The sequence below is a fragment of the Eschrichtius robustus genome, chromosome 17 (genome assembly GCF_028021215.1).
Source record: "Eschrichtius robustus isolate mEscRob2 chromosome 17, mEscRob2.pri, whole genome shotgun sequence".
In the NCBI taxonomy this organism is placed as follows: Eukaryota; Metazoa; Chordata; class Mammalia; order Artiodactyla; family Eschrichtiidae; genus Eschrichtius; species Eschrichtius robustus.
Window position 1 is genome coordinate 11,807,213 of NC_090840.1, and position 12,632 is coordinate 11,819,844.

At 39.5% G+C, this 12,632-nt stretch overlaps 1 protein-coding gene across 1 annotated transcript in view; it reads right to left on the reverse strand.

The window, feature by feature from the left end:
* Window positions 1-12,347, reverse strand: part of ARMC1 (armadillo repeat containing 1) — a 34,666-nt gene extending 22,319 nt beyond the window's left edge. Inside the window, exons 1-3 of the mRNA XM_068526012.1 lie at window positions 12,143-12,347; window positions 8,497-8,717; window positions 2,532-2,623 (exon numbers count right to left, since the gene is read on the reverse strand). Coding sequence (XP_068382113.1) covers window positions 2,532-2,623; window positions 8,497-8,679 — 275 coding nt within the window. The 5' untranslated portion in view covers window positions 8,680-8,717; window positions 12,143-12,347. The remainder of the gene's footprint in view (window positions 1-2,531; window positions 2,624-8,496; window positions 8,718-12,142) is intronic.
* Window positions 12,348-12,632: the final 285 nt, after the last annotated feature.

The following is a 12,632-nucleotide window of genomic DNA, read 5'->3' on the forward strand; positions in this document are numbered from 1 at the left end:
GCCATTTCTGCCCAATGCAAGACTCATCTACAGGGTGATCCTCGCTTTGGAGCTCCCCCTTGAGCTGTCTGTCAGATTTGCATTGCAATCTGAGACTCTCCTTGCCCCGTTCGGTTTCCTCTTCACTTTCCTTTTACAGATGTCAGATCTGCATTGCAGTCTAACGACTGTAGTCCAATCCTTCTTCATTCCCTTCTATCTCTACAGACCATATCTCACAATAAACCTCTTCCATTTCTAACTCCATCTCAAGATCTCCTTCCCAGATGACATTACAAGACAATGACCTGAACTGACACAATACTTCTCTTATAAAGATACAAGTTGTTGGTCTTCCCTGGTGGTGCAGTGGTTGAGAATCCGCCTGCCAATGCAGGGGACACGGGTTCGAGCCCTGGTCCCGGAAGATCCCACATGCCGCGGAGCAACTAAGCCCGTGCGCCACAAATGAGCCTGCGCTCTAGAGCCCGCGAGCCACAACTACTGAGCCCGTGTGCCACAACTACTGAAGCCCACACGCCTAGAGCACGTGCTCCACAACGAGAGAAGCCACCGCAATGAGAAGCTGGCATACCACAAAGAAGAGTAGCCCCCGTTCGCAGCAACTAAAGAAAGCCCGCGCGCGCAGCAACAAAGACCCAACACAGCCAAAAATAATAAATAAATAATAAAATAAATAAATTTATTTAAAAAAAAAAAATACAAGTTGTCTCCCTAACATTAAGATGTTACGGAAAACCCCGAACTTTTTGGCCAACCCAATATTTTAGATGTATCTCTCATTTACAGATACACACATACATATGCACATACCACAACCTTAGCCAACCAAGCTAAGAAATTGTTTTATAGGGTAAATCTACAGTACCTCTAAAACTTGCTTTAAATCTTTAAAGCTCAAATTTGAAGCATATTTTAATATCAACATTAACTTTTCATCTAATTTCTTACATTTAAAAATTTTTACCACGTATTTTCAGCTTCAATAACCAAACCTGTTAAAGAAATACACAATCTTAAATTCATCACATGAATAAAATAATCCTACAGAAGCCTCCATATTATGCTTAATCCTGTCACGATTTCCAAAAGAATATGCCAGTTAAAAATAATTACATGCCATTAAAACATACTAGGAACAAGAACAATGCAACCTCATATTTTATACAACACTTCAGAAATTACAGAGCATTTCTACACGTATCATCCCACTGAATCGAGCACTTTGAAGGTGTTAACTGCAGGCATATGGATAAGGAAACTGAGGGTCAAAGAGACCATTTGTCTCAAGTCAGAACTGGAATCCAAATTTTACTAATGGAACTGACCTCAAACCATAGGTAATGATTAATACAACTGATGCCAGTCAATATTTTCTAATATTATTCCTAACTGATCACCTGAATAAAAACAAAAAAAACCCTTCAGTCTCTAACTTGTCATTATTAAAGATCAAGGCACCTATCAGGGGTAGCATGATTTAAACAAACAAAAAAAAAGGATTATTAAAATAAAATTTATCTAGAAGCCAAGAACACTAAGAAAAAAAATACATTGCCTTGGAAGTCAGTTTGGATGGTTGTCCACTGATACAATTTAACTTACAGTGTTTGGGAATTATAGAACTTTTGTGAGCACTCAAGCCAAAGAAACTGCAAGTTTTAAAAATCAGTAAATTAAATGTTTATTTATTATAGTCTTAAAGGCAGTCATGTCTTGAATAAGATCAAGATACAAAGTCAACTAAGATAAAGCCTCAGCATAGTTTTTTTGCTTTCAGACACAGTGGAAATATCAAAACACTTAATCTTCCATTTCTAGCCTTCTACAAGGAAATCAGCAAGGCCTAGGAAAGGAGCAAAACCAGACGTTCCCAGAGGCAACACAGCTGAAGGACTACAGATAAGAAACTCGGCCTCTCTGTAATTTTCTCACCCATAAAACTATTATCTGCCTAACCTACCTCAAAAAGCTGTAAATAGCAAAATGAGATGATAGATATAAAAATCTTCATAAGATGAAAGGTACAATTAAAAACCACCCATTTGCTAAAATTCAAATTAAATGGCTCTAAATCTCTAAGAGACATCTCAATGATTCTCAGGAAAATCTCACCAAAAGCCCTTTCTGTCATGATACAGATCAAGGTTCTTTCGAGTAAGACTGCGAGGAAGTAAGAAAAGAATTATGTACTATACTATAATGCTGCACATTTTCAAATGCCACCTGTGTTGCACTACTAGCAAATCCATTTACATCTACTTCACAAAACTTCATACATGGTAGGATTGTCTCTTTTTAGAAATATTATTCATAAGTACAATGTGTATCAACATTTTAAATAAAATTTGAGCATTTTCATAAGGACTATTGTTAATATCAACGTTTAGAAATAATCACAACACTGACCATCAGAACATTTTTGGACATATAACCCACGAAAGTATGCCGTCACATTAGAGTACAAGTTTCAGTAAAGTAACATGACCCACTTTTCTACTCCATTAGGAGACACTATCTATTGTACTTACTTCTGTATAACACTTTGCAAGCTTAGCATCATACCCAGCTCTCCTTTCATCTTTTCTCTGTTAGCACGGCACTCTGCCAAGTATCGAAGAGCCTACAGCGAGAGCAGGAATAGGTCAGTCCACATGCCAGACTACTCAAAATTAAACCTACTACTAACCTACTGCGAGAGGAAAGAGTGAAAAACAGGGTTTTGCTTTTAGAACCAATTGGTTTTGAATGTTTAGAAACTCTTCTTTAAATGTGATAAGCAGAGCAGTCTTCTAGGGGACAAAAATAATCCTTTGAGCTGCAGTAGCTGAATCTGCTCTTTGAAATGAAGGTTCCCAACTTATCTGCAAGGTCAAAATTAGGCTGTTTTGGTTTTATTTTCACCACTTCATCTTGATAAGGATACAAGGAACTATAGTCCATTTATTAATTTCAGGGAGCAGTCCCAATAGCCATCATTTCCCTAGGTGCTTTTTACATATTAATTAAAATAAACTGCTGAGAGGGACAAAACATACAACCCCTTTATGGAATGAACTGTTTCTAGTTTTATAAAACACCTTTAAAATGTCTTTTTTTTTTTTTTAAACTGAAAACCAAAAGATGAACTCACTCTCACAAATTCCTGTTTTGTGAATTTAACTTTTCTAGGATGCTTTTCTCTTAAGATTTAAAGTACATTTTTGCAAGTATTTCCTTCACATGCTGATTCTTGAGGGATTTTATTAGCTGTTCTACAGACTTCCTAATCTCTGATCATTCACTGCAGACTTTAGTACCTGATTTGCAGGGGAATACCTCTGTGAACTACACCATCCAAAACTGCCCTCTCAGTTCACTGACCTTCACATTTCCTACTAGTCCTCTACACTACATTTCCAAAGTGCCTGGTCCTTACCAAAAATGGTACCATCCATGAAATCACAAATCCAACAACCTGTCTCTGACTGCAATCTCCTATCCTTTCTGTAACTAGTCTTACCTTGATTTTCACTTTGGTCCATAAAGGATTAACTGCCAAGGGAACTGTCCTCCCTTCAAAAAAAAACTAACAAACAGGACAACTGGAGGAGAAGCAGCACAGGACTGGAGTCCCTCAGAGAAATGATGAGGCAGATCCTACAACTGCCCCATCTTCCTGCTTTGGAAGCAGTTCCAGACTGCAGCACAGGGAGAGGGAAGCCCAGTGAAGTCCAGTGGTCTTGCCAAGTTAGGGAGACAGAGATCAGAGTTGGGGAGGTTAGGGTGTAGTAGTATAATAAAAAATACGTATTTGGTCTTCGTCTAGTCCCTGGCATAGAGTTCCTAAAACCCTTGGAATTTTTTGATAGGAGTTTGTTATTCATAAGGAGGCCCTTTAGATCACACTTGGGTGAGTTCATGTTGAAGTGAGTTAGGCTGTGGCCCCTAGATGGCCTCAGGATGCGGCTCGTCACTGGAAAGACCAAGTGACTAGAGGGTGGGAACTTTCAGCCCCACCCACTGCCCTGGGAGGTAGGGAAGGGCTGGAAATTGAGCTCTATAAAAACTCCTGAACAAGGAGATTCAGAGTTTCTGGCTTGGTAAATACATCCACCTGCCAGGGTGGTGTGCCCCAACTCCACAGAGACAGAAGTTCCTGCCAGCAGGACCCTTCAAGATCCTGCCCTATGTGCCTGTTCATGTGTATCCTTTATAAAAATCTGGTAAATGCCAAGTAAAGTGGCTTCCTGAGTTCTAGAGCCATCCTAGTAAATTACTGAACTGAGGAGGGGGTCACTGGAACACCCAATTTATAGCTGCTCTGTTAGAAATATGGGTGACCTGATACTTGCAACTGGCCTTTGAAATGAAGGCAGTCTTGTGGAACTGAGTCTTAAACCTGGGGAATTTGATACCTAACTCCGAGTGGTTAGTGTCAAAATTGCATTGTTGGTCACCCAGCTGGTGTCCACAGAGGACACTGGCTGGTGTCAGAAAATACCCCAGGCAGCTAGAATTTGCAGAGCAGAGTAACAGAGAGGAGGGATCAGAGCAGCTAGAGAGCTCCAGAGCTCTACAGAGGGGTCCCCCAGAATCTGTGGTTGAATGCTGACTTGCACTTGCCTGGAGTAAAAGACCAAAGGGCCAGGGACTAAAACCGAGAGACAGAGGGAAAACCATTCCTGGACCTCACGCTGGGCGGAGACTGTGACACCACCGGCCACAAGTGAAAAGACCTCACAATGCAGGAGGGATCAGGGTGGATCCTCAGAAGAGCATCCCATTAGGAGTCTTGAAAGGATCAAACTGATCCCAAGTTGCACTTAAGTGCAACCAAGAACAAAGTTGAAGGATATTTATAGGGATACCAAAAAAATCCAAAGCCCATACGATAAAATCTGCAATGTCTGGCATCTGATTAAAAATTATGAGACATGAAAAGCAGAAAAACATGACCTATAATCAGGAAGGGGAAAAAAAAATCAATAGAAACAGACCAAGATATGACAGAGGTAAAATCAGAAAATAAAAGCATTAAAATAGCTATTATAATTATGTTCCATATGCTCAAGGATGAGTAGAAAAACCTAAGTATGGTGAGAAAAAAAATGGAAGATATTAAAAAGACCCAAATGTAACTTCCAGAGGACAAAACATAATGTCTAAAATGAAAACCACAGTGGATAGGATTAACAGCAGATTAGGCACTATTGAAAAAAAGATCAGTGAGCTTTAAAATGCAGCAATAGCAACTATCCAAAACGAAGGACTGAGAGAGAAAAAAAAAGTCTTAAAGAAAAAAAAAAGGAACAGTGACCTGTGGGACCACATGAGGTATCTAAAACACATACAACTGGAGTCCCAAAAGAGGAGTGACAGGGAAGAGACAGAAAAAAGTTGAAAAAATTATGAACCACAATTTCTCAAAATTGATGAAAACTATAGATCCAAGACCAACAAATCCCAAGCAAAACAAGAACAAAACCAAAACGCAAAGAAAACCATCCATATTAAGCACATCATAATCATTTGCTGAAAACCACTGATAAAGTCACAAAAGAAGCCAGAAAAAGACTTATATATTATATGGAGAGGAACAAAGGTAAGAATCACAGCAGTTTTCTCATTAGAAATAATTTGAGCCAGAAGATAAAATAACATCCACGGGACTTCCCTGGCGGTCCAGTGGTTAAGACTCTGCACTTCCAACGCAGAGGGCACAGGTTCGATCCCTGGTCGGGGAACTAAGATCCCACATGCCACTCGTTGCGGCCGAAAAAAAAAGAAAAAAAAAAAAAAAGAAAATGAAACATCTTGTAAAGCACCAGGGGAAAAAAGCCAAGAGCAAAACTGCATTACAAAAAATGTTAAACTTCTTCAGGCAGAAAATAAAAGACACCAGTAGAAATACAAATCTGTATTAAGAAATGAAGAACACCAGAAATGGTAAATATGATGGTAAATATAAAATACACTTGATTTTTAAAACTTTAATCTCTTTAAAAGATAATAGTTTAGAGTAAAAGAAAAAAAAATACTGTAGATTTTTTAAACATACATAGAAGTAAAATATATGACAAAAAAATAGCACAAAGGATGGGAGAAGGAAATGGAAATATACGGTTGTATGATTCTTACATTATACATGAAGCAGACTGTAACAAGTTAAAGATGTATAATGTAAACCTAGAACAACCACTAAAAAAATTAAAAACAAAAAGGTATAGCTAATAAGTCAACAGTGAAGATAAAATGAAATTATGAGAACACCGACATATTCTTCAACCTCTCTGGGAACTCTGAGGCCCTGGCTCCCTCTACTCTCTCCTTACTAGGTCCCTCCATGACTTAACTTCCCTTCCTATTCAGCCCAGCACCTACAGTCTATTGTTTCAACTACTCTCTTGCCAAAATCCTAAACTCCCTTAATTACCAACTTGCCTGGACAAGAATCAACCCCAAACAAATCCAACTATCTGGCTCTCAGGGCCTATGGCAGGCCTGAAGCAGGGTGAAAAAGGAGTTTCATAAGCTGTAAGCCTCGTATCAATTCAGCGTTACCAAACTAAGCAGCCCCTCAACGCTTGTGAACAATCTCACCATCCTCTGCAGTTAGCAACCCTTCCCATTTTCTGTACCAACTGTGAGAGCCTTCTCCTCAAACCCTTCCCACTCCAGCAGCCCCTTGCCTTCTGAATTTAAATAAGTTCAAGTCTAGTCTATTGAAAATAAACAACCCCCTTCAACCCCAGGTTTCTGTCAAGAGACCAACACACTCTCTCCTCTCACCCTTTCCAATTCTCATTGAAATAGGACCCAAACTAGGGGCCACGCAAATTTCCCCATTTGTTACTACTGTTCACTCATATCAATGTCTGTTTTGCCTAAATAAACGTCATTCTATGAAGGTAAAATAGGAAATCTGTATTATGTACTTTGATTTTTGAAAAGAAACAGCCTAATTATTTTTCTGTATGAACTTGTGAAATTACACTAAATGGGAATTGATCATGGGTCCTTAAGTAAAGGACAATGAGTTTAAAATTTTCTATGACAGTAATTCTCTTTTAAACTTTTTGCTGTGAAAATTTCAGAAGACACAAAAGTAGAGAAAATGTGTGGTGACCCCCATGTATCCATCATTCAGCTTCAACAATTATCAACCACTAGGCAATCCTGTTTCATCCATCTCCCCTGCCGCTAACCACACTGGAGCATTTTATAGCAAATCTCACAGAACATTTAATTTCATTTGTAAATACTTCAGTATATCCCTAAGAAGTTAATGTTTTTTAAAAAATTAACTTAATGATAATACTATTATAATACCCTGCAAAAGCAATAAGTGGTTCTTTAATATTATCTACTGTCTTGTCCACATTCATTTCAAGTTATCTAAAACTATGTTCATGGGTTGATTTGTTCAAATTGGGATCCAAGTCAGGTCCACGTATTATACCTGGCTGATATGTCCCTTAAGTCTCTCTAAATCTGTAACAGTTACTGCTATGCCTTTCGCACACCCCAACTGCCTTTTAATGCAATTTATTGTTCACTGAACTGGATTATTTGTCTTCCAGAAATTTTCACATTCTGTATTTGCCTGATTGCTTTGTATTGTTCTTTAACATGTTTCTCTAGCCCCCATATTTCTCATAATATGGTAGTTCCTTGTGCATTATTAGCTATGATCCTGTATATTTTCTCTTTTCTTCTCCTTTATCTTTCCTTCCCATCTTGTGTTAAAACAAGTGCCACATCCATCTACTAATGAATAGATAAGCAATCTGGCACACCTATATAATGGAATGAAAGAACCATAAAAAGGAATGAAGTACTGATACATGCTACAATGTGGATGAACCTTGAAAACGTTATGATCAGTGAAAGAAACAAGTCACAAAGACCACATATTATATGCTTCCATTTATATAAAATCTATACAGGCACTTTTGCCAGAGATATACGCAAATACAAAGAAATAGGAAGTCATGGCTGCTTAGGGAAAGAGGGTGGGGCTGAGAAACAACAGGTAAAGAGCAGAGTTTCTTTCTGAGGTGATGAAAATGTTCTAGAATTGATGGTGGTGACGGCTGCACAACTCTGTGAATACACTAAAACCCATCGAATTGTACACTTTAGGTAAATTGCACAGTATGTGATTACATCTTAACAAAATTGTTACAAAAGAAAAACAAAACAATAAGTGCCTCTTTGAGTGTCTTTCTGTACTGATATAATCCTTAAGATTTCTTAAGTGAAAAAAGGAAGTTGCAGAACATTCCATGCATGTAGTATGCTACCATTTGTGTCAAAGAATAAAAACAATATAGTATGCTACCATTTGTGTAAGAGGACTACACGTACATACGTTTGCACATACAGAAATACATACAAACTTACTATTATTTGCTCTACACTTTTCACTTTTTACCATGTCATCTAGTACTTTTTCAAATTCTCCTTAATTGCAAAATTATAACACTGAGACTGAAATTACTAAAGGCAACTTACGAGCAAAGCCGAGTGGACGACAGGGGGGTTGGGATGGTCCATAAATAAAATAAGGCCGGGCAGACATCCCTGATCCTGGACAATGGCTCTACGGTTTAATGGATCTGCTGCTAGATCCCGGAGCTGGTTAACTACCGAGAGAGCATCAGGTTCTTCATTCATGGTGGAGGAGGACGAATTCATCTTCTATGCCATACACATGAACAAAATCTTCTTAAATTCTGTAGAAATGGTTGGCAAAATTAGTTCTAGACTGGTGAGGTATATTATGGCATTTGTTAAATAATCAGAATCACAGCACTTTCAGAAAGAAACAGATGAATCTAAATCACAAAAACTTAAACATTTGGCAATTCCAGTCTAAGAACATAGGAAGTTAACTAAAAAAAAAAAAAAAAAATCAAGTTATTTATGTGTGCACAATGTTTAAAGAACATATGTCATCCTCATTATTCCAATAACTTTTTAGCAATACATATTTTAACACCAAAGTCACAATAAACAAGATCTTTACAGTTCAAACTTATAACCTTTGCTACACTTCTCAAACTGTAACACTGCCAGTGTTTTTTTCCTGTAGAACAATTCTGGAGCCTAAGACAAGTGTCTCAGGGAAAAGTGGCTGGCTGACAGCTTTTTTTCTAAATCATCTGTGAACAAAACCCAGTTTACTGGGTTTACAAAAGATAACATCCCTTAAGACGAAGGAGGGGTCAAAAAAGGTCATGAACAAAGAAGCCAAGAAGGGGACCTCGCTCTGTGCCTCAGGCCAGTGGAGTCTGCGAGATCAGGGTGGATCTGAACCGAATCTAACTACACCTGTCTGTCCCTGAGTGGGCCAAACTCAGAAGAATGAAACAGATTTTGAGGTGAGGTAATTCATTTGGCAGATAAGGAAACAGTCACAGAGAAGTTAAATAATTTGCCCCAGGTGACAAAAGCTAGTTAGTATAGAACTGGGCTAAAAGCTTATTTATTATCTCCTGAACTGGTCAGCAGTCATTCCACTTCCCATACCTTCCTTTTAAATTCAGCATACCTTTTTCCCACAAAAGTAAACAAGATATTTTAGAAAATGTAACATGATAAACATACAAGCCGAAATACAAAATAACAAGGAATAATTCTCACAGATGCAGAAAGTTAAAAACAGTAACTTCCATTAACCAAGTTACACAATATATTTCTTATTAGGAAGAATATAAAGATGTTGGGGGAGGAATTCCCTATTGGTCCAGTGGTTTAGACTCTGTGCTTCCACTGCAGGGGGCACAGGTTCGATCCCTAGTGGGGGAACTGAGATCCCGCATGCCATGCAGCAGGGCCAAAAAAAAAAAAGAATATAAAGGTGTAAATACTTTCCACAAAGTAATGAATTAGTTTAATGCTAATTTCAAAAACCATGCCAACTGGGGGAGGCGGGCTGGTAAATTATTCTGTAACTCCAGACAGCCTACTAAAGTTATTTGGGAGGAAAAAGGTAATAAAGCTGAAAATGCCTTCCCATATATTGAAATATACAAAGATATAAAGAGTAAAGCAGTAGTACGGGGTGGGAGGTAGTTGAGAGATACTTCTCCCAGGAAAGCTGTTTATACAGTCCATCTAAGAAAGCAGGCTCTACGTGAAGCAGACCCAGGCTCCACCACTTGGTAAATGTGATTTTAGGCAGATCGCCTAAACTCTTTGTCTCAGTTTCTACATCTGTAAAATGGGATTAGTCATAGCAGCTTTCAAATGGTATACTGTCCAGATGAAACAACAATACACGTAAAAGGCTTAGGTGACACATTTTAAGTGCTCAATAAATAATGGTTGTAAGTTACATGGAGTCAAAAATCAATGAAAAATAGTAAGATTATTCAATAAAGGGTATTGGAATAACTTCTAAACAATTTAAAACCACTGCTAAGATCTTTAACTCATAACACATGGGGGAAAAAAATCATATCCCAGATAAAATACTTTAAAAGTTAAATTTTTGAAGTTTGCAAGCAAGCGTAAAATAAAGGACTCAGAGAAAACAAGGCTTCAACAGGATAGTATTTGGCAGATGATTTTCTCAAAATGAAAATATAGTTACTTCAGGAATTTTAAAAAGGATTTAACAAAAAAGCAATAGACTGAATACTGTTCACAGAAATAAGACTGAAGGGTTTGCCTCTTAGGTGCTTCTATTATCAACACCCTGAATATCGCTGTTTTCAAGCCAGCTTACGCATGAACTTTATGTGCTGTCACTAGCACAAATCCTATCAAAAATGAAAACTGCAGAACCAATCACTGGCCCAAAGGTCCAAGAACCAAGTCACATTTAAGAACCAAATACCCAGAGTAATGGCCTTTTGCATACAACACTGGCCTTGAAACTGGAGCGCTCCATTCTCATCTAAGGAGTACTTAGAGAACCACTCAGTGGGAATGATTCTGAAAGTTATAGCCTTTCCCGTTCCTTTGAGATGAACAGAAGCCAAGAGTTAAAACTTCTAACCTTATCAGCCCATTCAGAAGGAGAGGGCTCAAATTAGGATCTGCCCAGGAAAATGTAGGGAATAACACAAGGTATACCTTTTACTTTCTCTTTTGTTTAGTTCAATTCGGGCAAACAAATCCTTATGACAATGAATGCACTCCAAACTTTAACAGGCACTCTGGTCACCTAAGGGATCTTATTTTAAAAAGCCAATTCTAATTCAGTAGGTGGGGTGAGGTCTGAGATTCTGCATTTCCAACAAACTCCCAGGTGAGGTCTATGCTGCCAGAATGACCCTTTAAAAAGCTAGGAGTTAAGTGATAGATGTGAGGCACCTGTAATTAGGCAGCTGACTGAAAGATTTTCTTTCAGCCAAGATGTACCATTCAACTCAAAGAATTATTTAGCTCTCATATACAGAGTTTAATATAAATACACAGAGCTACACAACCACAACTTAAATCCATATTCAGTTAAGCGAGTTTTTAAAAAAAACAACGTAAGCAGTGACATCAAATCTGGCTCGCCCTTTACTAGCAGCTAACTCTTTGAGAAGTTGGGTTACCTCCCTTGAGCCTCAGCTTCCTCTCATAATAATCCTGAGTGGTTGTCAGGATCAAAGAAAATAAGAACTTCAGATGGTGCTAACGGTACCAGCAATTACCAAACAAGAACAATACTTGATCCTGTGAGAACCTCTATTTGGCCACGTGTTGGGGTACACACATAAGTACACTACCACGAAAGGAGCTGCTGTAGGCACAAACGCCCCCAAGAACTGTTTTTAAAATACAGAGATGTGAACACTGGTCTCGCTTGAATGAAGCCGAACCCAACCATGTCCTTTTGCTCTTAGTAGACACGCAGGGGCACAAAGCTAATAGAAAGTTACGAAAGAACAACCTGGAGGGATGAAGAAGAGAGATGACACCTATTAATAATGTTAGGGTTTGTGAAAATCGGACGTGCAGGGGGGACGGGGAGGAAGTGAACAAAGCTAACATTTTCCCAGGACACGTGGGAGCAGAGAGCTTTAAAGCGCCTGTAGGGACGCACTGCCTCAAGGCAGGCAGAGCGCCCCGCCCAGGCGGACTGGCCGCCTGCGTGCAGGGGCCGCTTTCTGTGGCCTTCCCGGCTCCACCGCTTTGTCTGCCGTCGCTGGACCCTACTTACCGCTCCAGCGTTCTAGGAATCCGGAGCCTGCCGCAGCATCAGGGCCACACCAACGGATAACGTAGAGGAACCAGCAGGCGCGGAGCGAGTCCCTCCTTTCGCAGACGCGGCCTCGACGATGACAAACGACCCTACTGACTTTAAAAGCCAAAAAAGCTAGGACGCTGGCGGGGTAAGGCCTTATCGACTCTCCCCCATGACCCAGCCACCTCGGCCGGTTCTGCCCTCCCATTGGCTAATACCATTCCACAGAGAGTAAGACATCCAATCCGCGAAGGCCTTCTTAGACTAAAGCGCTCATTGGTGAACAAGGGAAATGCCCGAAGCGTTGAACAGCAGGGTCTAGGGAGAACCCGGGAAGAGTGAATTGGACCAAACGACTCTCCGTCCATTAAGCGCTAAGCAATGAAACGTGGTTCCCCCTGAGAAACCGTCGGGCTTTCCCGACTACAATTCCCAGCGTTCCTGCGGTAGAGGAACCTGTCCCCTC